The 27,852-nt window shown below is 34.9% G+C and overlaps 2 protein-coding genes across 3 annotated transcripts; one reads left to right on the plus strand and one right to left on the minus strand.

The window, feature by feature from the left end:
• Positions 1 to 1,734: 1,734 nt before the first annotated feature.
• On the plus strand, positions 1,735 to 5,096 carry Rbbp5 (retinoblastoma binding protein 5). 2 transcript variants are annotated; one of them, XM_067791820.1, is made up of 8 exons: positions 1,735 to 2,014; positions 2,078 to 2,298; positions 2,421 to 2,627; positions 2,693 to 2,874; positions 3,404 to 3,523; positions 3,582 to 4,210; positions 4,290 to 4,512; positions 4,777 to 5,096. In XM_067791820.1, exons 1-7 carry the CDS (start codon positions 1,996 to 1,998, stop codon positions 4,463 to 4,465), a joined length of 1,554 nt encoding a protein of 517 aa, XP_067647921.1. In that variant the 5' UTR covers positions 1,735 to 1,995; the 3' UTR covers positions 4,466 to 4,512; positions 4,777 to 5,096. The 2 variants fall into 2 exon arrangements, with proteins under 2 accessions (XP_067647921.1, XP_067647922.1); XM_067791821.1 differs by lacking the exon at positions 4,290 to 4,512 and having other exon boundaries at positions 1,739 to 2,014.
• On the minus strand, positions 4,952 to 26,951 carry LOC137254106 (serine protease inhibitor 77Ba-like). The gene is made up of 7 exons (XM_067791822.1): positions 26,824 to 26,951; positions 16,661 to 16,762; positions 15,902 to 16,250; positions 15,120 to 15,396; positions 5,541 to 5,736; positions 5,310 to 5,476; positions 4,952 to 5,238 (listed from the first exon to the last, which is right to left on the minus strand). The coding sequence occupies exons 2-7, from the start codon at positions 16,674 to 16,676 to the stop codon at positions 4,975 to 4,977; spliced, it is 1,269 nt and encodes a 422-aa protein (XP_067647923.1). The 5' UTR covers positions 16,677 to 16,762; positions 26,824 to 26,951; the 3' UTR covers positions 4,952 to 4,974.
• Positions 26,952 to 27,852: the final 901 nt, after the last annotated feature.

Here is a 27,852-nt window from a genome sequence, read left to right on the forward strand (position 1 = left end):
ATTGATTACATTGATTTACATAAGGTAGGTTCGATCAGCTGTTTTATCTGGTTATGGCTTAATGGTTATTTCACCATTAATTGGCCCTTAAATCCTCTTCGAACCATACAAGGTGGCGGCAGGAAGGTTTAAATTCAAATTAACACACAAATGTATTTTTTTATGCAATTCTCTGGTGCCAAAGTGGTACAGCGCCCGAAGGTGAAATGTCAAATGAGGTTAAAAAAAATATCAATCATCTCATTTCCTTCAATCGCATACATAGTTCGGTAATAGTCTAGTTGAGGGGTCGACTGCTAATACGCTACCAAAAATATCGAGTGAGGTGTCAAAAGACGCGTATTAATCTGGAGAACAATAATCCGAAGGCGGAAAAGAAAATTGTATCTCTGTCCGGAGATATTTGCAGTTGAAGTTGGCGATTTCCATATGGTTGTTGATGTGTTCGTACCCACAAAAACAAATTGGGCATCATCGTGGCGGTAGCCACGGTTATACCACACACCCGGACTTGGCATGGCGTAGCCCAGGGTTATTTTTTATAAGCGAGGCCGAAGGCCGCCAACGCAGAAAGGTGTTCTGCCCAAAAATACTATGGATCCAACCCCCAGTTTCGGAGGTGCCCGCGGGTCTTTTTCGATTTTTCGTTAATATCTTTTGAACGCGTTAAAATTTTTATTTTCCGCCTTCGGATTTTTAATACTGATGTCAAGACGCGTCGTTTGACATCTCTCTCGATATTTTTGGTAGCGTATTAGCAGTCGACCCCTCAACTAGACTATTACCCATGGTTCTCTATTAGTTTCAAAGCAAAGCATCGGATGGGAGCTTTTTCAGAATGCTGCAAACATTGTACAGGTTTACAAGTATGATATGTATGAGAGGGAAACAATTTCTTTCCCTTTCTAACACACGGCAGTTTGACACTTCGGTCAGTGTCAAACTAGCGTGGAACCCAGTGGAACCTGCGTGGAACATGAGTTTTGACACTGAACGAAGTGTCAAAATTACCGGGGTTGCTTCGTCGAAAGCGACACAGGGAAGCAAAAAAGGGATCGGAATATCAGATATGGGTTGCTGTGATGGTAAATTTCTTTTAACGAATTTAGTAGGAAATTTTAAGTGCACCCATGTGGGTCCTTCAGAAAATTATAAAAAAGTCTTCAATTGGGGTATCTGAGGACGCGTAGTTATTTCAGTATTAAGAATACAAACACGGGAGTTAAGTTTTTCTACCCGTTCAAAAGTTCTCCGCGAAAAACAGTTTGAAACCGAGGTCGACTGCAATAACCCGTCCAAAAAAGCGGAAAGAAAAATGAATAGCCCGTTTTGTCCTGTTGTCAATAGTCCGAAGAGAAAAAGTATTCGAATTATTGGAAGCGAGGCAAAAACGCGTCTATTAATACCTCCCCCGACGGTTTTGGTCGTGTTTTAGCAATCGTCCCCGTAAAAAAGTATCACAATTTGTTAATTAAAATTGTCCAAAATATATGGTTATTAAAGAGAGATGTAATTAAGTGCTCGTTTGAAAGGAAATAAGTATATTTCTTTGTAATATAAGAAAAAAAATTTTAAGCAGTTTTCGATAGCAGCTACTAAACTTTGTTTGGTCCTAAGAAGTACAACAGTGCCAAATAGCATCCACAAAACAAACGAACAAGAACAAGCATTTTATCAGGTGAGCGTGGCTGTGTATGTGCGTGCTGCTACATATCCTACTTGTAGACCTGTACAATGGCTGCAAATTCACTTCAACTTCTATTTTAACCGATAACTAAAATAATTGCCATCTCACAGCAACTACCATCGCAAACTTTCACCAAACCGCACAAACTTCAAAACAATCCTCTGTTTTTATTTTTTGTTGATAAGCCCATTGCTTATGGATAAGCCTGTTTAGCGTCAGAATTGGCTGCAAAGTTGTAGTCATTTACAATTTGAAGTGTTTTGCGCGCTTGGAATACCAAATACTCAGATACGTTTTAAATTTATAAAATGAATTTAGAATTATTGGGTGTGTAAATACAGAAAGAAAACTTATTACTTGATTAAATTCATTCATAATTTATCACATTAGAATCCTTTGGTCAGAACTATCCGGAGGAGTTTGATGGCTCTTTAGATTGCATATCGCTAGCTGTAACTTGTGCATTCAATAAATATGGCACACTATTGGCAGTCGGTTGCAATGATGGACGCATAGTAGTTTGGGATTTTTTAACGCGAGGCATAGCGAAAATAATTTCAGCTCATGTGCATCCTGTGTGCAGTTTGAGTTGGACACGTAATGGACATAAAGTTAGTAATACAATATGTGGTAATTCTATACGACAGCATGGCACTGCTAATATGCGTCCAAAACTAACGAGAGGATTGTCAGTAAATTTTGTTTATTAACACTTATAATTTTTATTTTACAGCTCCTATCCGCTTCAACAGATAATAATGTTTGTATTTGGGATGTGCTTACGGGAGACTGTGAACACAAATATCGCTTTCCATCACCAGTGTTAAAGGTTCAGTTCGATCCGCGTAATGATAAACGCTTTCTAGTATGTCCAATGCGTTATGCTGGAGTATTAGTGAAAATTGGTGATGTGCATAAATGCTTGCCACTGGACTCGGATGTATGTCTTATATAAATACACTTAAAAACCAATTTTAAAAAAGTTGTACATATTTTCTTTATTAGGGTGATCTTAATATTGTAGCGTCCTTTGATCGTCGTGGTAAACATATATATACTGGCAATGCGAAAGGAAAAATTTTGGTTTTAAATGCTGAAACGTTAGAAATTGTGGCGAGCTTTCGTATTATTGTGGGATCTTCTAGCGCAACGGCAGTTAAAAGTATAGAGTTTGCTCGAAGGGGCGAGTATGTATTAAAGTTTTTTTTTTATTAATTTCATTATTTCAAAACCATCGCTGAATGAAAGAAGGCCGCGTTGTTGTAGTACCGATATAGACGCTCCCCGAAGGTTTAAGGGAGTGCGATCGATGTTGATTCCCTTTGCCGGACATAGATCCCATAGATCCTATATGTTCTAGTAAAAAGCACCCTTAAGGTACAAGTCCGATCATTTCGGGAACGATTTAATATGAACACATTGAACCTTTTAGGCCATACCGCCTTCACCCCAATTTCTTGAGGAGAATTATCGTTCTGTAAAACCATGACGAGAAGAAAAAATTTTATACATTTGTACACATTTTTATTTGAAATATTTTTTTGTTTCATTTCACCAGTTCACAGAACGAGAATTGCTCCACTGGAACCACATTTTCCAACCGTGCGCCGTTTTTAAAAAATTTCCACATGAAATGCATTCTTTTGGACAGCCGACGAAATATTTATATTTTTGTATTTGCTCAAATCATTCACAAATGTTTACTTTGCGTTACAGTGCATTTTTAATAAACACATCAGATCGTGTTATACGCGTTTATGATTCAAAAGAGATTATAGCACTGGGAAAAGATGGTGAGCCAGAACCCATACAAAAGTTGCAAGATTTAGTAAATAAGTAAGTGACAAAATTTACTTTGCAAAATAATAATAATCAATTGCCATCTCCTTCACAGAACGACATGGAAAAAATGTTGTTTCTCAGGCGATGGTGAATACATTTGTGCAGGTAGTGCACGTCAACATGCACTCTACATTTGGGAGAAATCCATTGGTAATTTGGTAAAAATTTTACACGGCACCAAAGGGGAGCTTCTGCTCGATGTTGTATGGCATCCAGTACGTCCAATTATAGCTAGCATAAGTTCGGGACTCGTTTCGATATGGGCACAAAATCAGGTAGAAAATTGGTCAGCGTTCGCGCCAGATTTCAAAGAGCTTGACGAAAATGTGGAATATGAAGAACGTGAATCCGAATTCGATATAACCGATGAAGATAAATCGGTTGATTTGAATGCCGATGCAAAACAGGATGAGGAAATTGAAGTTGATGTATTAAAAATAGAACCGGTGGCTGCGTTTTGTTCTTCTGATGAAGAAGGCGAGGATGAGAATGCATTACAATTTCTACCAATGGCACCTGAAGTGGAAGATCCTGAGGATGGTTGGAATATGCAAGATGGCGTAGAGGCAACGCTGTCTAAAGATAACGAAAATGCATCACAAGACTATGATAATGGTATGGGAGCGAAAAAGAGTAAAATTAACAATTATGATATAACATTACCAGATGCGCCTGTCGATGGTAAGTGGGATGGATGTTAATAACGTAGGCCGATGTTTAAGAAATCCTTTCAAAATTATACCTTTTTAAAAACTTACAGTTGCTGCGTACGGATTCGTCATCTGGCTTTCTCTTATTAGTAATCTCTTTTTCAAGATCCAGTTTCGGAAGGCTCAAATTTCGTTATATTTTCAATATGTATGTTTTTTTTTGTCGCCAACCAGTGATTGCGCAACTGTCAATTGCTGCCAGGTTAAAACTAGCTTGAACTCCTAAAGGATGATCGGAAATATACCCTCGATAATACATGTATGGATGAGAAAGTGAGTATATTCGAAACCTGAATGTAGGAAGTCATGCATTATCCAAGCAAATCGGCTTAAAAATAAGTCTGCAAAGGATGCAGGGATGTAACCCATTTGAAAATTATCAATGCCCACAAAATTAACTGACAAACTGTAAGGCCAGATCCAAATTCAGTACAAAAGTTGATCCCGAATTTCAAACAATTTTCAAATTTTATCGGCCTATGTTACAAATTAGTGAAGCAAAACAAAAATAATACATATTTCTTTATACATTTGCAGAAACGCATCCTCTAATTTCGAGCAAAACAAATAAAGACAAGCAACCTGTGGGTGGGAAGAAAACAGCGGGTCGTCCGAAGAAATAACACATTATGTTCAAACTACTTTACTTTTAACTATAACACATATAATATGTAGTTATTATCTAATAATTAAAAAAAAAAAACGGAACATATACATTTTCGTAAAATTTTTATTTCATAACTTAGGACTTGCAAGCTGTCCTGCAAATAGTAGCGCACCAGATTGTTTCTCTGCAATCAAATATAAAAATGGACGATTGAAATAGAATTTAGGCGGCGAAATCTTATTTGTTAAAATGGCTGAAGCAACGGCAGCAGCCTCTGTGCCATCTTCATTCACAATTATCTTAGTGCTTTGCACAACATCTTTCACATACAAACGTTTTGATAAAATATTAAAATTTACAAGTTGCGGATTGAATATTTCTCTTAGGCCCAACTATAGAAAAGCATCAGAAAATGGTTAAAATGTGCAATTGAAAGGCTGTATACTTATCAATTAGTTTATACCTGTTCTAGTGAACCTCTCAATGGAAATGTTGTTGCTGTATTGAAGCGAGGCAAATATACTTCAACCTCTTGCTCATCATAGCTCAATGCATCCTCTTGAAGTTTTCGGAAAATTGATTGTATGCCAAGCGTCTGCAGATTATGTGCCACTTGTGCCACTGAGATGCCTTGATAGAAGTTTGTATAATTATTTAATTAGTATAATTTAAATTGATTATTAATAAGCTATACCTTTATTCGGCAATACTGCTAGCATACACAAACGATTCTCATTACCATAGGGCAGTTGTAGTACATGTGCTTGTAAATCAGGCATGCTTGTATAATTGAATGGCGTCATTTGGAACATCATGTCTACTTCGCCAATAGGTATGCCGTTCATATCGTAGAAGGTTTCTCTATGTGTATCGTTTCTGTCGAAAGGAAACTAGATATGCATGGATATAAAGAGTGTTATGAATTATATTGAAAAGCAATTGCAGATTTAAAAAGTAAAATAAAATAAAATAGAAATTTAACTGCATCTATTTTAGTTAATTTCGGAAAGAGCCATTGATTTTTAAAAAGTAAGGCTGTACTTAGAATTAAAAAAACAAAAATAAAATAAAATAAAAAAAACAAGTGAAATAAAATAAAATAAATTGAAATGAAATGTAATAAAACAAAGTAAAATGTAATTATGTACTTAAAAATCTATTTAAATAAAATAAAATAATAAAATAAAGATAAAATAATATAAAAGTAAATAAAATATTTTTGAAGTCTTTAATGAGCTCAAGGCGTATTGAAAAAATGAAACACAATGTTTTTCTATTGTATTTTGCATATATTCGTCGATATTTCGGTTTTATTCTAAAACAATCATCAGGAACATATGACTATGTTTGATCGACTAAAATAAAATATAAAATAAAATAAAATGGTATAAAACAAAGTAAAATAAAAAATAATTACGTAAAGGAAAAAAAATTAAAATTAAATAAAGTAAAATAAAATAAAATATAAATTTAACTGTATCTATTTTAGTTAATTTCGGAAAGAGCCATTCATTTTTAAAAAGGAAGGCTGTGCTTAGAATTAAAAAAAATTTTATTTAAATAATAAATTAATTTAAAAAAAAAACTAATTTAAATGAAACAAAATAAAGTAAAATAAAATAAAAAAAAAAAAAAAAACAAGTGAAATAAAATAAATTGAAATGAAATGTAATAAAACAAAGTAAAATGTAATTACTTAAAAAAACTATTTAAATAAAATAATAAAATAAAGATAAAATATAAAAAAATAAAATAAAATGGTATAAAATAAAGTAAAATAAAAAATAATTATGTAAAGGAAAAAAAATTAAAATTACTTAAATAAAGTAAAATAAAATAAAATAAAATAAACGAAATGAAATAAAATTGAATTTAATGAGAAAATAAAATAAAATGAAATGAAATAAAATTTAGTAAAATTGATTTATAATCGATGAGTTAATCGTTCGTTATCGAAAAGTTTTGTAATTATCATCGAAAAATTATCGATTTGTTGCCAAAACGTTAGCGATTACTTGACGAAAAGTTATCCATAACAAGCGGATAAAAAGAAACTGATGGCAAGCAAAACAAATCCAAAGCTCGACGATAATAATTCGCTATCAATTATAAACCGATAATAAAGCAACGACCTGTCGGTATCGATTGTTACCCATAAAGAGGCGACGAAACTCTGCTAACAAAGCCTGAAACTATTTGTTTCTGGTAAAGTTACCTCTGTATTAGTTAAACTTTAACATCTAGGCGAGCTCTAGTTAACTAAAAAATATAAAGGGGATTCATTGTTTGCAGGGTGTACGGATTTCATGGATTATGGCAAATTATGCAAGACTACGAGAGCACCCCATTGCGAAGTTATAGCATGCATCAGTATGATGAAGCGTCTAAAAATTTGTACATAAAATAGCAAAATACGCCAAACAAATATGCAAACAATCGAACAATCTTTTCGTGAGCAAAATGAGTGGATTGAGAGGATCATCGTTGAAGCCATGGCGGAACGATACAAGGTGGCAGCATGGTGACATACCTACAAACATAAATAAAAATCCCATGTACTTTGTTTTTGTAAATTCGATGGACAAATGTCAAAATCGTACTGCGCCAGAAGTTGATGCATCAAATCAAATAAAAAAGTTTATAATCAGCTGTTCTATGCTGCCACCTTGTATCGTTTCGCCATGGTTGAAGCTGGGTTAATTTTCATCATAGTACAGGTCTACAAGTAGGATATGTAGCAGCGCGCACATACACAGCCCGCTCACCTGATAAACGCTTGTTTTTGTTCGTTTTTTGTGTGGATGCTATTTCGCACTGTTGTACTTCTTAGGTCCAAGAAAAGTGTAGTAGCTGCTAACGAAAACTGTGTAAAATTTTTATTGCAAAATTACAAAGAAATATCCTTATTTACTTTCAAATTAGCACTTAATTACATCTTTCTTTAAAATCCATTTGTTTTGGACAATTTTAATTAACAAATTGTGATACTTTAATACCGGGGACGATTGCTACGACACGACCAAAACCGTCGAGGGGGTATTAATAGACGCGTTTTTGCCTCGCTTCTAATAATTCCAATACTTTTTCGCCTTTGAACAATAGATAACAGGACAAAACTCGTCTTTTTATTTCTCTTCCACATTTTTGGACGGGTTATTGCAGTCGACCTCGGTTTCAAACTGTTTTTCGCGGAGAACTTTCGAACGGGTAGAAAACTTAGCACTCGTGTTTCTATTCTTAATATTAATAATTTTATATAATTTTCTGTAGGACCCATATAGGTGCACTAGATTTTCATACTAAATTTGCTCAAAAAAATTTACCATCACAGCAACCCATATCTGATATTCCGCTCCCTTTTTTGTTTCCCTGCGTCGCTTTCCACGACAGCAATCCCGGTAATTTTGACACTTCGTTCAGTGCCAAACGCATGTTCCACGCAGGTTCCACTGAGTTCCACAATAGTTTGACACTGACCGAAGTGTCAAACGGCAGTGTGTTAGAAAGAGAAAGGAATTGTTTCCCTCTCATACATATCATACTTGTAAACCTGTACTATGGCCTTTGGCGTATGCTGTTTTGTGCGGCAATATTGGTTTTTTTATTATCTAGATAATTTGTAGATACGGCAACAGCTGGATTTTGTTTACCCAACAAACATGGAAAAATAAGTTCCCCAGCGAAATATATATCTAGTTCCGGAAATGATATTCAACATCATTATTTAATTATTCTTAAACCATATAGTTCTTGAGTTGATATCCAACTTCATTCTCCAATCATTATCCAACCTTTGAGAAATTTTGTAAAATCAAAAGTTTTCGAGCTGATCTCCAACGTCATTAATATGTTATATGTTTCAATTAATATCGAGAGATCTTGAGAAATGTACAGTTCTCAAATGAATATTGAACAAGTTTCTCCAGTTGATATCCTACATTGGATATCGATTTTAGTTGAAAAAAAATCTTCAAGGTGGTACCACCAAAGCAAATAGCTATTTATTGTGAGAAATAAACACCTAATTGATAGCAGTAATGAGGCGTAAGTAATCAAAAATAAATTATATAGGCGGCCGCTGTGGTATGATGATAGCGTGCTCCGCCTACCGCACGGAAGATCCTGGGTTCATGCCCCTGGCAAAGCAACATCAAAATTTTAGAAACATGGGTTTTCAATTAGAACCTACTTTTTCTAAGCGGGATTGCCCTTCAGCAGTGTTTCACAAGCACCCCGTTTGTATTTCTGCCATGAAAAGCTCTCAGTGAAAACTAATCTGCCATGCAGATGCCGTTCGGAGTGGGCATAAAACAAGTAGGTCCCGTCCGGCCAATTTGTAGGAAAAATTAAAAAGGAGCACAACGCAAATTGGAAAAGAAGCTCGGCCTAAAATCTCTTCGGAGGTTAGCGTGTCACATTTATCTATTTTTTAATTTATATATATTTCATTTTATTTTCGTGAAAAAACTGTAGTATGGAATTTTATATTTGAGTCCAGTTAAGGAACCACAAGTTGTTAATTAAATTTGTTCAACTTAAGTAATAGCATTTTTTGCTTTATAAAAAATTACCTCTTTTACTGAGTACGCAATGATTCTCGAGTTGAGTCACTGTTTCGAAACAACTCTTGAGTATGCCTAGTTATTAACATGAGCGCTAATGGTACTCAAGCCCAAATGTTTGTTGGGTATATTCGACGCCATTTCGTATGAACGCAAATAACTGATAGGTTAACTAGAGTTTAATTCAGCAAGATGGGCCGCTTAAGCTCAGCTTAAACTTCAGTTAAAATAGACTGGAAAACTGCAGAATAGGTTTAATCGTAGTTTAACTGACAAACTGAGTTGATCTTGTACTGAAAAACCGGGCCTAAGCCACAAAAAAATGACTTATTATGCTTTGCTTGCGACAAAAGTTGGAAGATGTCTACTTTTTCATGTAAGGTGGCTCTGGTGGCGCTCGATGTCGTTCTCCATAAAAATACGTGCAATCTTCTCATAATGCAAAAGATTGTGCTAAACGCATCTATATGAAAACTGCTTATGGGACGGAGCCTTAACTTATTAAACATATTATGGCGAATTTTCACATCTATATATATATATATATATATATTAGGGCGGGTCGATGCTCTGTGAAAATCGTATTCTAGGGATCAAAATAAGAAACTTTGCCGAAGGAACCATACCTCTAAAACGAATTCTGGTGTCCCCCAATTTGGGTCGAACTTTTGGGTAGGGGCAAATTTTGAAAAATCCCACTTTGACCCATTTAGAGTGCTCCAATCGAGTCCAAATGTATGACCGAACCCCACTAACTTTGGAGGCCCGACCCACCGATGCCAGTGGCACACCCCCTGGAACCCCCCTGGGGGTTCAGCATACAAACATTTCAAAAAATCGCCGGTTTTGCACTTTACATGAAAAAATCAGCTAAATGGCTATGTTTTTTCTTTATTTTTATTTATTTATTTATAATAATATTTATTATTTATTTATAATAATATCTATTTTTTCTCTTAAGAAATTTATTTAGTCAGAACATATGTAAATGAAAAAATTAATTTAAGTGAGTTATAGAAAAGAAACTAAAAAAATTATTGTTTGAAGTCTTTTTTACTTTCAAGTCTGGGCAATTTCGCACGGCTCTCTAATGTCGTCGCCACAACAGCCTTTACATTTTCCGGCATAACCCGTTTGGAAACACTAGCTAGCAATTGAACATGTCGTTCCGTTCCTTGTATGTGTGATGGAATATTTGGATCATTAAACGGTGGATCATCTTGATTTAAATATTCTTTCAATGTATCGTACGGAATGCTTCGCGTGGATGGTGGTTCAAATACGATATTGATATCATTCAAATTGACCATTTCCGTATAACTTGTGCAATTAAAGTTTATATCTGGTGTTTTATAAACTCTTAAGTTCCATTGGCTCGTCAACATCGGTTCATTGATAACAAGATATTTTCCGAATGCGCATAATATGAATTATCTTTAATTACTTGATTGACAATTTTGAGTAAATGAGGTTCTAGAAATCGTGACCAACCAATGAACTTGAAAACTAATGTACTGCCGTACACGACAGAGCTGTAATACTTGATATTGAAGTACATTGGCACATAACATTTAATTATAAATTCAACCAGAATTCTTAAATTTGCATCTGGATTTTCCGCTGTCACATATAATCGCAATAATCTAGCGGCCTTGGTGAGCCACCGAGAATGTACAATTTTCCCTGGTTTGATGTTAGTCAGATCCACCGGAACCACGCCGCTAGAAATTGCATGGGCCATGTCGTATAAGTACTTCGAATCGGTGGAAAATTCAATTTTTTTTGGAGCAGGGGGCATATTTTGCAATTCAATTTTCTGGAAGCCGTCCACCACCTGAAAATATATAATAATAAAATAATTAAAAATGGTTGACAATTATAATAAATGAGTGATAGCAATAACTTACCGGAAGAGTTCCACAAGTTTCGATTTGACGGCTCAGTTTTCTGGTTGCCGTTCTTGGTCCAGTGCTGGTTGATTTATCCAAAGCTTCAAACAATTGCCGAAACGGAAGTTCGTTGAAGTGTAGAAGGCAAACGAACCAATGCAATGGTCTTTTTAACAGCAATTCGAATCGTCATATAATTCCACCGTGTGGGCCAGTGTTTGTTGGCTCACCGTCAGTGCATATTCCAATTAATGCATCCAGTGATATATTTAGCGGTTTCGTTTTCCAGTTTTACGTAACCAATCTATTCAGAATTGGGTTCTCTCAAAATAACAAGATGAAGTTATTTTACCATCCTAGTATGATACTTCTCATCAATTTTATCTATCGTTAAAGTATCATCTTTTCTGCCATCGAATGAAAACGCTAACAAATTGGTATCATCTAACCGTTTGCGAAGCACTTCTTGTCTGCATTTCTCTTTTTCTCTGCGAACTTTCGATTTATCCATGATGAGAGGTTTCCCATGCTTACCTTTAATTCTAAAATCTTGCAAAAGAGCGGTCCCCAATTCTGATGCTACTCTGTCAGGCACACCAAATCTGTCACATACCAAGGCAAAGTTAAAACAATCGCATCTCTCTGTGTATTGTGAACTTGTGCTTCTATCCATATCTTCTTGAACCGGTGGCGGTGCGTATGTTGAATCATCGGGATCTTGGTATGTTGGCATTGATGACATAGACGTTGCTCCTTGCTCTTCAGTTTCCATCATAAATGCATCCATTGTTAGTAGTCTCTGATTATGTTGATCGTGCATGAACTCTTTGAGGCGTTCGGGAACCCAGCCGCATGCACATGGAGCTGCCTTCAAATCGCATTTACATGTTCCAATGAAAAAAATTGTTTCCGGAGATTTTACATACTCTGTAAATTGTTGGGTGTTGTTTCTTCTCTTGATTTGCTCTTGATACTTGTCAAGCAATTTATTCAATATACTTTTTTTCAGCATTATTTTCATACCAGGTTTTTCCAAATTCCAATCAACTTATCTTGTACTTGAATAGTGAATGATTTATTTTTTGTTCTGTTTTAGCACGTTCGCTTAAGTAAAAATAATATTTCAAGATATCCAGATGGGTTGGTAAATTAAGATCAGTTAAATCAGTAGACACACCAAAAACAGTAACATCATGTTTGGGTATATGAGTAATTGGGTTTTCGATAGTTGTTGATGTAGTTGCTTCATCTTGCGGTGTAGAGGATGGTGGATTCATTGTAAACTTTTTGATTTGGAATGGTCACTTCACTTATTATTATTTTTTGAAATATTTTTTTATCTGAAATTAGCACTTCACACTTTGAGTTCTTCACAACGACTTAATTCATTCACAAAAACTGTTGCGTTATATATGGTCTACGAGACGAGGTAATAAGAATGAAATGGTAATTTGAATTCTACCTGCTGTGTCTTGTGGTGGCTTAAAAAAAAACAACACAAACAATTTTACGATCTGCAATTGTGTCACGGTGATACCTTCATTTTTTAACGGTTGAATAAAAAACCCACACAACTATGTTTACGACATGCAAATGCATCACAGTGATGCCTTGGTTTTAAAAGGGTTGTAAAAACGCTAATTTCTAATAATTTTTTTTTAATTTCTTTTCTATTACTAAGTTAAATTCATTTTTTCATTTACATAAAATAAACTCCAAAAAGAAAAAACATAGGCATTTTGCTGATTTTTTCATGTAAAGTGCAAAACCGGCGATTTTTTGAAATGTTTGTATGGTGAACCCCCAGGGGGGTTCCAGGGGGTGTGCCACTGGCATCGGTGGGTCGGGTCTCCAAAGTTAGTGGGGTCGGTCATACATTTGGACTCGATTGGAGCACTCTAAATGGGTCAAAGTGGGATTTTTTAAAATTTGCCCCTACCCAAAAGTTCGACCCAATTGGGGGGTTTTAGAGGTATGGTTCCTTCGGCAAAGTTTCTTATTTTGATCCCTAGAATATGATTTTCACAGAGCAATGCCTCCCCACAAATCGACCCGGCCTAATATATATATAAAAATGAATGTCCGTTTGTGTGAGGCTTATAGAATCAAAGATGCGCCGGTCGATTTTATTCAAACTTTCACATAAGTTGCGTATAACTCACGCGGTGGTTTGCACATAGGTTTGGTTGCGATCGACGCACAGGGTCTCGATATATAGGCTAAAACGTGGACCCGGGTACCCCTAGAATGTTTTTATAGAATATGGATATGAAATGAAAGCTGTTGATGAGTGTTTTAGTAGAGGGTAATTTTCATACCCCTGGGTGACTAGGGTCTCCAGATATAGGCCAAAACGTGGACCCGGGTACCCCTAGAATGTGTTATATAATATGGATATGAAATGAAAGCTGTTGATGAGTGCTTCAGTAGAGGGTAATTTTCATACCCCTGGGTGACTAGGGTCTCGAGATATAGGCCAAAACGTAGACTCGGGTACCCCTAGAATGTGTTTATAGAATATGGTTAACAAATGAAAGCTGTTGATGAGTGCTTTAGTAGAGGGTAATTTTCATACCGCTGGGTGACTAGGGTCTCGAGATATAGGCCAAAACATGGACCCGGTCACCCCTAGAATGTGTGCGTATTATGGATATCAAATGAAAGCTGTTGCTGAGAGCTTTAAAGTAATTTTCATTGTGATATTCGATTTAGTCGCATCAACCTGGCAAAACTGATAAATATACATTCGAAGCCGAAATAAAGACTTGAATTAATAATACCCACATACCAATTTACATACGTCCTATTCGATTTGCCTGAAATTTGGTATATAAATTTGCCTACATTAGTATTTACGATGCTTTTTTCCGGGAAGTAGACCAGAGACGGACTGGGGCTGGGATTAGGACTGGGACTGAGACTCGGAGTGGGACTGGGACTGGAACAAAATAGATACCACCCACTGGGATTGGCAATAAGGGATGAAGAAGGATGAGAAAAACTTGAGAGAAGAGAAAAGAGAGAAGGAGACTGAGAAAGAGATATAATGAGACGAAAATGGAGATAGATGAAGCGAAAAATACGGAGGGAGGAGTGAATACAAAGATTAGGAAAAAGTGTAGAGGGGGGAGGGCAGAGTTAGACGGAAAAGCTTATTAAAATGTATGCAGATAGACCAAATTTAGGGCAGAACGATGTCTGCCGGGTCTGCTAGTCACTAAATAAATGCACAACAACAAAAACATTAAAGCAAGCCACATAAACACATTAATCATCATTTACACACATACATACATGTAATCATCAGCCGAAATAGTACTCACATATACACACGCATATGGTTACAAACTACAAGTATACGTATACATGTATATGGCTGGTAACCAAGCATGCATGAAGTTCGAGAAATTACCAGACCTTAGTAGAAATATGCGAATGAAGCAACGGATAGTACAAAAGCAGCACAAGCTGATTAATCAGGGATCAGTTTGATTTAAGCACGCTATTAGTTGCTAAGTGAAGTTTAATTGTGAAGTACTCTCAAAGTAGTCTAATAAAGACCATTTTGTAATACAGAAAATTGGAGTGTTTTATTCAACAGTTTGGCGATACGAACGTTAGCAGAAGGTTGCAAATAAGCAGGAATTCCCCTAAATTCGTTACAATATGTGACCCGGCTTATGACTTAAAAAAAAAAGAAAACTACTAAGAAACTGAAGAAATGCATTGTTTATCTTTAACAGCAGTTTCTCGCAATTTCTTTTTTGAGTCATAAGGCACCTTTTCATAGGCCGGGTCACATATACAATCTCATGTATTTACCTGCCATTGGCCCTTAAAGTACAATGTTGAAGTCAACAATAAGTTAGCATCTATTATGTAGTCTTCGGAAATAGCATTTGTTATTAAACCTTTGGTTTCTGTGCTTATTGCATTATTGATGGCATTCACAGTTGCTTTGGTGTTGTTGAAGTTCAAATGTTGCACACGCGCCGAGTAGCAAGACGTCAGTGTACTTTTGTAATCATGACTAATTTGTTCATATGCATCATAATACATTGCCTGTAAATTCTCCACCTGCACAGTGGGTGTTTTGCGTCTAGAAATAAATAAAAAAAATGGTATTATTTAAAAAAAAAATATATATATATACATACATATGTATGTATATTAGACTGGGTACCGATATCGCGCCACCGATTTTTCGATAGGATTTGGGCTCAGGAAAAAAAGTTCCACCACACCTACCCAAAAAAATAATTTTCGAGCCTGCGAAATTTAATTTTTTTGACTTTTTTTCGACTTTGATTTTTAAGGTTTTTTCATGACCTACTAAAAAAATTTTCATTCGATTTTAAAATTTTCATGTAAACCCTGTCCGACCCAAAAATGTTCGCTAAAAACGTTGCCGATAACATTTAAAAAAAAAATATTTAAAAAAATTTCGCAGGCTCGAAAATTATTTTTTTGGGTAGGCGTAGTGGAACTTTTTTCCCTGAGTCCAAATCCTATCGAAAAATCGATAGCGCGATATCGGGTTTTCGCCCATACAAATCGACCCACCCTAATATATATACATATATTTATAAAGAGTGTACACTCACTGCAAAAATTGTTGCACTACATTGAATGCTTGTCGCAGTACGTCACGATCTTGATTTATGTGCAACACAGTGCGTAGCTCATTCAACGTATTACCAGCTGCTGCTTCCATCAATAAAAGTAACAACGCCCACACCGAAAATGGCGAAATCATAAAATCTGCATTTCCCGCTACATCGGCAATTTTTGTAAAAAGTTCTAAGCTAAATTTTTCTGCACCTGCCGCTATGCTTAAGAACTGTTTATTTTGCGCTTGAAGTAACAAACTTGTATTTTGCAATTTGTTACATATTTCACTGGATATTAGCGGTATGAAAATGCACAAGATGAATGGTGCATACAGGGAGCATGCTGAGGACGGTAGAAATGTAGAAAAGGCGATTGTAAGTTAAAATACATTTCTAAGCATATTTAAATTTTCTTCAGAGCTTATATCTACATTAGGGTGGTGCTTATAAATCACACAGACGTTTTTTCTAGCTACACCCCTACAGACGGTAATGCTTAGGTCAAAAATATCACATATATATTTTGAATTGTGAACCGTTTCGAGACGGCTTAGGGGTGTCGAACAGGGGCCAATGATAAGATTTTCAATACATACTCAAAAAATTAAAAATACATTTTTTTTGCTTTCTAATACCCAAAATCGATAATACTGAGGCGATTTTTAGCAGACAATCTGTACGTGTTTAATGAATAAACTCTAGCGAAAGAAATTGTAATTTAAGTAAGTAAAATAATAACAAATCAAAGCTTACCTTTATATAGCAGCATGTTGATGCTGTTTGGCGATGCTCAATGCTGTAGCACACGTAATTTGTAATTGGCTGAGTTTCTTTGCTTGTCGATCTTTTTATATCCTAAAAAGTTACAATGATTTTTTTTTAGTTCACAATTTTTTGTTTTAGTTTATACTAGATGCGAATTAAGTATGAGTGTGAGTATAATCGCAACAAATGCTGAACTAAGATAAAGATTAGAGAACCGCCCCCGTTATTAAAACTCTAATGTAGGAGGACGACTCGAGATATACTGGAGAAACATAACTAGTATCTATTTGAAACATATTCGAACTTTTTTTATGAAAGCAAAAGAAAGGTTTAGTTCTCCAATCGAGTTTTAATGAATTGCTCGAGTTGGACTCTTATGTTAACCAAGATAACCCTAATATACTATATGTAGGACACCAATTTCATGTCGATTCACGCACGTGCCCGATCGCCAGGAAATAACGGGAATGTATTTTTGCATGCAGAAGAAATTGCGCAACAGCGTTAGTAACATTGTTTCTATATAGTTTGGCAGCTTATTTTGAGGTTATGTTGCGAATAGAGTGGAAGGCAGTGGACTAGGCAGTCGAATGATATACATATAATGAAGGAATGGTGTTCGGAGTTTTTCAAAGTTAAAAATAAAAATGATAAAAGCTTTAATATAAATAAAAATATTGTTTTATAAAGCAACAAAAACGCCTTATATATTCTATATACATAAATCCGTAAGGATTATCTCACTTTAAAATTTCAGCTAGATAATCTATATTTTTTTTTTGAAACTGAGTCGAGAACTGTGCGTGTGAATGTGCGAATTTTCACCGATCAGCTGTTTGTTGCGATACTTGGTAAAATTTACAATGGTTAGTAAGTGTTTACAGTCCCTCAGTGAGAGAAATGCTCGTTGTCTTTTCATGTCATGTCAAAATTACTAATTTTGAAAAATGCAAAATTTTAACATACGATTTCAAAAGTGAGTTAAAATTTATATGATAAAATTTAACAAATATATTTTTTTATTAAAAAATTATAGAGAAATAAATGAGTTTTCAAATGTGTAAAATTATAGTTAAATGCATTGAAAATTAGTTAGTAGTAAAAATGAGCAAATGCTAGTGTCCTACATATAGGACATTAGGAAGATAGGTGTCTACAAGAACTATTTTTTGCAGGGGTATCTCGCTTCATGAGGTTCTTGTTTTGTTGGAAGATGGTGAAGAAAACACTGGCGACATCGATGAAGTGGTTTTGTTTCCTCCAGTTAATGCAAACGACGAAGATTCTGGTCATGAGGAAGCTTTTGGCGTAAATAATTTTCCATCTGCCCAACTGCAAGAGCCAGCAGAAATAAAATTCAGCCGGGCCTGAAAGCTCATCCGATGAGTCGGACGATAATATACCGTTATATATGTAGAACAACCGCATTTGATTTACATGTATAACTCTAACATGAGAGGAGTGGACCGTTCTGACCCAAATATATGCTTGTATAGGACTTCAATGAGGGGAAAAAAATGGTACCTGCCTTTGCTAGGCCACGGCATTGATATGGCGCTCCAAAACGCTTGGATCATATATCGCGAAGTGGGCGAAAGTTTTGACCAACTGAGCTTTAGGCGTGCAGTGGCTACCATGCTGCTGAGTACCCATCGAAAGCAATCAACCTACCAAAAAGGCCATGCAAGTTGCTCCAAAGAAGCCGAGATTCGCTATTACCATATGGATCATCTTATAGAGCCACAGGAAAAACAAACCCGATGTGGATATTGCCATCAAAAAACCACTACAAGATGTGTAAAATGCAATATATTTTTATCCCTTATATTCCTAATGTCCTATATATAGGTCACCTCTAAAATAATAATTTTTCTTTTTTAAGTACCAGAGTCTCTTTCTATAGCGGTTTTAAACAGACATTTCCAAAAAAAATTAAAAGTTTTCGCCTGAGTAACTTTTAGGGTTATCTGGGTTAATTGAATTTGCTGTAGCTCTATAAGTCACTGAATACACAAAAAGTTTTGTTTCTGATTATCGCCAACTTCTCTTTTGGAATTGGGTGTCGTATTTACACAAATCGACTCTTTCTTAGCAACAACTCGATTACTAGGGAAGTTTCCCAACAATGTATACGAGTCGATGTTAGACTAGTTATCTAACGAGCCTACAAAAAAGTTCTATTAATTTGAGCCTTAATTTTAAATTCAACCCCTCAATTAACTGCTCTCTTTTCTAATTTTATTGGGTTTAAATTATTTTTGTTGTCTATATTTAAAAAGAAATAATTGGGTTTAAATTTTAAACTTAATTGAACAATACGTCTAAAACCTCAAAATTGATTTAAAACCAAACTCATACCTTTCTGGTTTACTAACAAAACAAAGAGTTCCAATTTTTTTTCAGAAAATATAACAAAAAATTTCTTTATTGAAAAGTGCTGAAAATTATAAATTCTTTGTTATACATTTTAAAAGGACTAAGTCCTGTTTTTTAAATTAATATTTTTTGAAGAGCTTCTCTCTATGTAGTTTTTCACAAACTGAACTTTTAAACGATATATTTTTCACAAAAGTCAGGTTAGGTTTGAACTGGCCGGTCCATGAGGACCTCACATAGACTGATTGAGTCCGTAGTGTTACCAGAAGTTTATTTTAACGACCAAACTGAAAAACCCTATCAAAAACCAGGACATATGTTTTAAAATAACTCCGTCCTCTTGGCAAATACTAGAAGCTTCCTAGGACTTAAACCACTAGCTGCTTCTAGATCTGACAGCTGTATCACTCCTAATAGCTGGAGTCTTAGCCTGGCAAGTGCAGGGTACGAGCACAGAATGTGGTCGATCGTTTCCTCCTCCAACCCGCACTTCCTACATCTGCTATCACTGACCAAGCGTAATTTAAAGGCATGTGACGCCAGAAGGCAGTATCCAGTCAGAATCCCCGTCATGAGCCTACAGTCCTCTCCCTTTTTCACAATAGCCAATTACAAATAGTTAAAGTGAAAGTTTTTCTTCTTTTTCTAGCTTACGAAAGACGTTTTTCAGAATTTTTTCAAATTTTTTCATCCAACTCAAAAAAAGTTATGAATTTTAAAAAAAAACACCGTTTTTGTTTTCAAAATGCTATAACTTTTTCAAAAATTGACCGTTTGGGATCTTTATTTTTTTTTTTAATTTGTTTTTAAATGTACTTTTCGGAAAAAATACAAAAACAAATTTTAAAGTTTTTTTTTTTTTATTTTTCAGTTTTTTGAGATTTTTCGAATTTCGCCATTTTTTTTTTTCTCATAAAAACTTCAATCAATTCTGCAATCATCGCCACTAATCCCGGAGTGGGCCTATTTTTTTATATTTTTTTATTTAATTGAAAAAAAAATTTCAAAAATAAAATTTTTTTTTATCAATTTTATTTATATAACAAAAAAAATGTAAGAAAATGATTTTTAAGTATTCTTTTCTTTATATATTATGGTAATCTACGATTAAAATGACTCGCTTTCGCTGTCCAGCAACTGCATTAGGCCGGTATACACATGATTACCATAATATTTAAAGAAAAGAATACTTAAAATCATTTTCTTACATTTTTTTGTTATATAAATAAAATTGATAAAAAAAATTTTTTGAAAAAATTTTTTTTCAATTAAATAAAAAAAAATCGACCCACTCCGGGATTAGTGGGGATGATTGCAGAATTGACTGAAGTTTTTTATGAGAAAAAAACGGCGAAATTCGAAAAATCTCGAAAAACTGAAAAATTAAAAAAAAAGAAACTTTAAAAATTTTTTTGTATTTTTTCCGAAAAGTACATTTAAAACCAAATTAAAAAAAAAAAAGATCCCAAACGGTCAATTTTTGAAAAAGTTATAGCATTTTGAAAACAAAAACGGTGTTTTTTTTTTAAATTCATAACTTTTTTTGAGTTGGATGAAAAAATTTGAAAAAATTCTGAAAAACGTCTTTCGTAAGCTAGAAAAAGAAGAAAAACTTTCAGCTAATTCTAAAGGGGTTGGGTTCAAAATTGGTCGAAATGAGATGGAATACCCCATATATAAAACACTTTAGAACATATAAGGTGTTATACTATTTTTCGCTACACAAATGCGGAAAGCAGCTGTTTCCTTCTTAACTATAAATACAATCACGTCTTTCCGTTCTTGTCCTTTCATCGGAGTGGTCGTGCAGGGCTAGCCTCGGCTCAACCAAACAATTTCGGGCTTGACTTGGTTGAGCCGAAATATAAAATGGCCCTAAAGGTGGCATCTGCACTCCATTCTGGTGAATTCGCGGAGTTGGGATGTGCAATGCTTTCCTAAAATAGAGTTGGGGAAAGCTTTTGCACTCCCAACAGGAAGTATTATAATGGTGTGACGCCACATAAAGAAAAAGTGAACTAACATAACGGACCAAGTTTAATCACATAACGGGAAAATAAAAATTTAAAGAAAAAGTAAACTACCACAATGGAACAAGTCTAAATCACATAACGGGAAAACAAAAATTTTAAGAAAAAAACCCACGCACATGGTCCTGGCCTTAGTGTATTACCTGTGTGTTGGTGGAACTTCTGAGAAAGATTTTACAAAATAAGAATTAGTTATGGCGTTATACATATCTTCTAAGTAAGCCGGGCCAAGGTAGTCTTTCATTCAAATAAATGAATGGAAGCAACTTAAAACTACAAACAAACAAATAAATACAATCAAAATAAAATGCATGCGGAACTACCCATAGATGTTGCACCTAACCAAATATGTGCCTATTTTCGAAAAAGCCGTATTATCTTTTGCAGCAAATGCAGCAAAAATTAAATTTTGAATTTTTTCGTGTTTTTCTATTTTTCGTAAATTATTAAAAAAAAAAAATTATTTTTGATTGTCATTTGTTACATTGACAATAAAATTCGAAGCACCAAGCAAAACCGACTGGATTTTTCACACGATTAGGCATTCAATAAAGCAATAATGGATGATAGGATGATAATTATAACACGGCTTTTGTTAGTAATTTTGTTATGCACATTGTCTTGGGATCACTGCTATTGAAAAATACACAATCGATTCTAGGTAGCACTCGAAGACATTTGGAAGACACTTTCAAATAGGAATAGCTTAAAACAATCTTAAAATTGTTTTTTGCAATTTTTGAGGAACAATAAAATTTAATATTTTTATTTATTTTTATATAAAAATATTTATTAATCATTCAAGGTTCGAATCGAGCTCAAGGCCAGAACAATAATTTTTTTTCTAATGATAATTATGAAATGGCAAATTTGCTACTTCAAACAAACCACCGCTGTATAGCTAAATGGTTAGCGCAGCATGCCTAAAGCGTACTGATGATGAAGGCTTAGCACCCTTCGAAATGGATCTATCTGCGCAGCTATGGCAGGTTGTCTGAAAAATTTTCTACTTACTATTCCAAAAAACAAAATACAATTTTTCAAATTTAGAAAAATTAAAAAATAACAATAATTATCATTAGAAAAAAAATTATTGTTCTGGCCTTGAGCTCGATTCGAACCTTGAATGATTTATCAATAGGCCGATAAAAACAAAAACAATTGTTAATAAACCATGAGCACTTGGGAATGTCAAACAAAGTAATTGACAATAAACAAAAATCCAGCATTATCAGTGATTTGCACCAGATGGCGCAACGCTGAATAAATATAGTTGGTAAAAAGGAATAGAAGTAGCAAATTTGCCAGTCAAACAAACCACCGCTGTATAGCTAAATGGTTAGCGCAGCATGCCTAAAGCGTACTGATGATGAAGGCTTAGCACCCTTCGAAATGGATCTATCTGCGCAGCTATGGCAGGTTGTCTGAAAAATTTTCTACTTACTATTCCAAAAAACAAAATACAATTTTTCAAATTTAGAAAAATTAAAAAATAACAATAATTATCATTAGAAAAAAAATTATTGTTCTGGCCTTGAGCTCGATTCGAACCTTGAATGATTTATCAATAGGCCGATAAAAACAAAAACAATTGTTAATAAACCATGAGCACTTGGGAATGTCAAACAAAGTAATTGACAATAAACAAAAATCCAGCATTATCAGTGATTTGCACCAGATGGCGCAACGCTGAATAAATATAGTTGGTAAAAAGGAATAGAAGTAGCAAATTTGCTACTTCAAACAAACCACCGCTGTATAGCTAAATGGTTAGCGCAGCATGCCTAAAGCGTACTGATGATGAAGGCTTAGCACCCTTCGAAATGGATCTATCTGCGCAGCTATGGCAGGTTGTCTGAAAAATTTTCTACTTACTATTCCAAAAAACAAAATACAATTTTTCAAATTTAGAAAAATTAAAAAATAACAATAATTATCATTAGAAAAAAATTATTGTTCTGGCCTTGAGCTCGATTCGAACCTTGAATGATTTATCAATAGGCCGATAAAAACAAAAACAATTGTTAATAAACCATGAGCACTTGGGAATGTCAAACAAAGTAATTGACAATAAACAAAAATCCAGCATTATCAGTGATTTGCACCAGATGGCGCAACACTGAATAAATATAGTTGGTAAAAAGGAATAGAAGTAGCAAATTTGCCAGTCAAACAAACCACCGCTGTATAGCTAAATGGTTAGCGCAGCATGCCTAAAGCGTACTGATGATGAAGGCTTAGCACCCTTCGAAATGGATCTATCTGCGCAGCTATGGCAGGTTGTCTGAAAAATTTTCTACTTACTATTCCAAAAAACAAAATACAATTTTTCAAATTTAGAAAAATTAAAAAATAACAATAATTATCATTAGAAAAAAAATTATTGTTCTGGCCTTGAGCTCGATTCGAACCTTGAATGATTTATCAATAGGCCGATAAAAACAAAAACAATATTTATTAATAAAAACTATTAAGATTAACAATGCAGTAACCGAAAAGCAACTATTAATTTGGCTTATGAGCTTGACATATACAAAACGTACAGAAACCGGACTGGGGTTTAATTCGATATGGAACTCCTTGCTTTCTTTGTTAGTTGTTCTTTTAATTTTGTTTTCTCACGATAAGCTTTATTTTCAATGTTACTTTTTACGTGATCTGCTTTATCATACTATATAAAAACATATATACACATAACATACAAAACATATATAAATACATTAGACCGTTCTCGAAAACAAACACATTTTTATAAAAAGACTAAAAAGTTAGAGTCGGCATTTGTTTGATGTAAGGATGCAACGTAGCGTTAATTTTAACTTTTACCAAAAAAAATCAAACGTTTATGTTACAACAATTCAGCAAAACAATTTAACAAAAACGAACACCTATCGTTGAATTTGAACATGCGAGCAGTAAAGTATAGTAGCTTCCCCAACAAACTCAAACAATGCTATAACGTAGAAAGGTGAAACACTTTCAAACGGATGGAGTAAGGAAGAAGAATCCTTGAGGGATGCCACGGTAAGCCCATTAGTGATACTACACCTCTTCTCCAAAGAGAGGTTAGGCCGAGCTTCTCCTCCAATTTGCTTTGGGCTTCTTTATAATGTCCTACAAATTGTTGAGATGCAGCCTACATGTTTTACGCCAACTCCGAACGGCATCTGCAAGGCAGATAATTTTCACTGAGAAGCTTTCATGGCAGAAACACACGCGAAGTTTTTTCCAAATAACTACCGAGCGGCAACCCCGATTAGGAAAACTTTTCTCTAATTGAAAAAAAATAAAAATGTTCGATGTTACTTTGTAAGAGGCTTGAACACTGGATCTTCGGTGTGGTAGGCGGAGCACGCTACCAACATACCACCGCGGCCGCCATCAAACTTTAATATGCTTGGAAACCCCTAATTTTTATTTTCGAGTTGACGATTAGAAAAAATTTTATACTTAATTTTTTTTATATTATTCCGCATAACAGCGTGAATTGGAATATGCTGCATAGTCAGTTCTTAACTTGGAAAGTTTGATTCTTTTAAAAGAACGTGTTTTTTGATTTTTAAGGTACTTGAGTTCTTTAGAGCTGCAGCTGGAGTTGCTAAAGAGATGTTAGATATGGGTAGTCAACTCAGTGGAGGTTTCCCCCTTCCTCTGCTCCAAACTGCGATTTCGACTCAAACATTTTCTTCGCCGGAACGTTTTCGTCCATTCAGATAACATGGCCTAACCAGCGAAGCCTTTCAAATCAAATGTCTGTTGGAATACCCAGGTTTCTGCACTGAAAGAAAAAGACTGGTAAAATAAACCGATATACGGGTCAATTCAACCGAAAGTTCTGTCAATTTTTTTTATAGATGTTGAATCAACTGCGCACAAATCGTTGATTCGTAATTGACCGTTTTAGCAGTCAAATGAACAAAACAAAGTTGTTGCGACAGCTTTGTACGACGAAAGTACCTATGTTGCGGCATTTGCAAGGTGAGTTTTCACCGAGATCTTTTCATGGCAGAAATACAATCGGAGTGCTTGTAGAACAGTGCCGAGGGGCGACCCCGCTTAGGAAAATTTTCTTCTAATTGAAAAACCTTATTTCTAAAATTTTTATGTTGCTTTGCCCGGGGTGTGAACCCAGGGTCTTCGGTGTGGTAGGCGGAGCCCCGCTTCCATCACCAAAGATTGATCGAAGAGTAAATATGTTGCAGGGACGAAAAATAGTGTGAAGCAAGCTTCACAAAACCCCTAGTAGGTCCCATTCACCACTTACCACAGCAGAATTTGTTTAACTACCACTGTCTGTATTTATAATTTAACAATTATTTGTACACTTTTTATTCAGCTAATGTGTTCAGAATTCACATTTTTGCACTCCAAAACTACAATCGGTGTATTTGTGTGCTTAAATTATGTTAAATATCGTTAAAATTTGTGATGTGGTGGAAGTGACCTACTAGCATTTTGTGAAGCTTCGCTGCTTTCCACTGAAGTTCGCGCATGCAACATCTTCTGCAATGTCTCTATGTTAATATTGTCTCTGGCTCCTCTCCACCGAAGTTTGCGCTTGCAACATCTTTACTCTTCGATCAATATTTGCCATCACACCACGGCGGCCGCCATATACATACGTAAATATGTGCATACATATAGTACACAGAGCGTAAAATTCTCTTTGAAATTTGCTCATGTATTGACTGTTGATCGCTGTTGAAATGACCAGTCAGATCAGTTATGTTAACAAAAAAATCAGTTAGATTGATTAGGAATCTGTCAATTTTACAGAATTTTGTTAACTTAAGAGCGACAATTTCTCTTCTGTTGAAATGACTAAACTAATATGTTCGCTTGACAAAGAACTCGGTCGAATTAACCAGAATTCGATCAATCTCACCGAATCTCCGTTAAGTCAAGAACAACAGAAACGATTTGTTGATTTTACTAGCACCATTTCTTTCAGTGTGGGTATTCAGCAGAAACTGCTTGTTCAGCATTTCATTTCTCTGCTTTATATGGAGTATTCTCGCCTTACTGCGTATATGATGTTCTGGAGATAAATATTTTTCAATGTTCTTAATCTGTTTGAGGAACAATTGGTTTTTTGTTTTCTTCAACGGTCTAATATATTTTATTTTAATAGAATTTTAAAATCGTTGTTTCCGCTTAAAATTAATTTCGTTTGAATGTCAAAATAGTTAATATATATGTATGTACATATTTATACAAATAAACAAATAAAAAATAAATAAATGTAAGGCACGATAACCTCAGAAAAGATCTAAGGCCGAGCTTCTCTTCCAATTTGCGTCGTGCTCCTCTTGATTTTCCCTACAAATTGGCCGGACGGGACCTATGTACATGTTTTATGCCGACTCCGAAAGGCATCTGCAAGGCAGATGAGTTTTCACTGCGAGCTTTTCATGGCAGAAATACACCCGGAGCGCTTGCCAAACAGTGCCGAGGGGCGACCCGCTTAGAAAAATTTTCTTCTAATTTAAAAACCTTTCTAAAATTTTGATGTTGCTTTGCCCGGGGTGCGAACCCAGGGCATAACGGTGTGGTAGGCGGAGCACGCTACCATCACACCACGGTGGCGATGATGCTAAAAAATCATCGCACGCTTTATCACAAATCGACGATCGCGATACACTTTCAATGATCAAGAAATATATAAAATATGTACGTCATTTTTGCTCATCAAAAACTATATATATTTTTAAACACATATGTACGTAGGATTGTTTGTCGACTCACTTATCGATCGGTGATCATATTTTTATTAAAATTAAGAGTAGAATTCTAGCTAACTTTCAAACGTTCTTTGTGAGTTGTATTCGTAAACTGAAATAAAAGCTGTAGCGTTTGCAATTCAAACTCTTGACGGTGCTCCCAACTTGATCTGAGCGTTACGCAGGGCCGGATTAACCCTCAGCGGGACCCTAGGCAACCATCAATTTGGGGGTCCTTTTTTTACGTCCGTTCCCTTCTTTTTTCGATTAAAAATACAAACTTATATCTTTCATAAAAATTGTATTGTCACAAGGTAATAATATCAATGAAATTACGATCTACATTTTAAAGATGTCGTTTTCTACATTTGTTTTCGGCAAATTCATCAATTATATCATCAATATCGATTTTGTTCAATAAATCTGACTCAATGCAAAGTATACCTAACAACTCGAGTCGCTGTTGTCGCGTTGTATCTCTTTCAGCAGCTTTGATCCTTTTTAATTGCGAGAAGGATCGTTCGGCAGAACACTTTGTGATCATTAATGTTAAGAAAAATCTGAAGAGCTATTTCTGTGTTAGGAAATACATCGGCTAATTGATCTTCCATTAGAATGAGTTTTTTGTGCATCAGTGTTCACGTAACTTTGGAATTGTTTCATTTCAATGAAAAATTCTTCCAAATCTCTAGAATTAAAACGAACTAAGTTATTTATAGCTTCGTGGAGGTCTCCATAACTTAGAAAAAATTTGATGAGGACTGCAAATATCTCTGAAACTTCCATATACACTTTCGCACGTCGTTTGATTTCACTGTGAAGATTGTCGATGATTTCGAGGAAATCTTTTGTTTTAAAATCATCGCGAGGCGAAAATTCTACTTCTGGAGCATTTCCGTCATTAGTTTGTTTTTTTCTACGACGAGTACGTTTTACGATTTCTGTACAACCTTCACCAGGTAATAATTGTTTTGTTTTTTTCCTCGAAATCATTGAACTTTTCACGTAATTAAACTAAACTCTCTTCTACCGATCCGTACAAAAAATATCAGGA

Source organism: Eurosta solidaginis, chromosome 5 (genome assembly GCF_040869045.1).
Source record: "Eurosta solidaginis isolate ZX-2024a chromosome 5, ASM4086904v1, whole genome shotgun sequence".
NCBI lineage: Eukaryota > Metazoa > Arthropoda > Insecta > Diptera > Tephritidae > Eurosta > Eurosta solidaginis.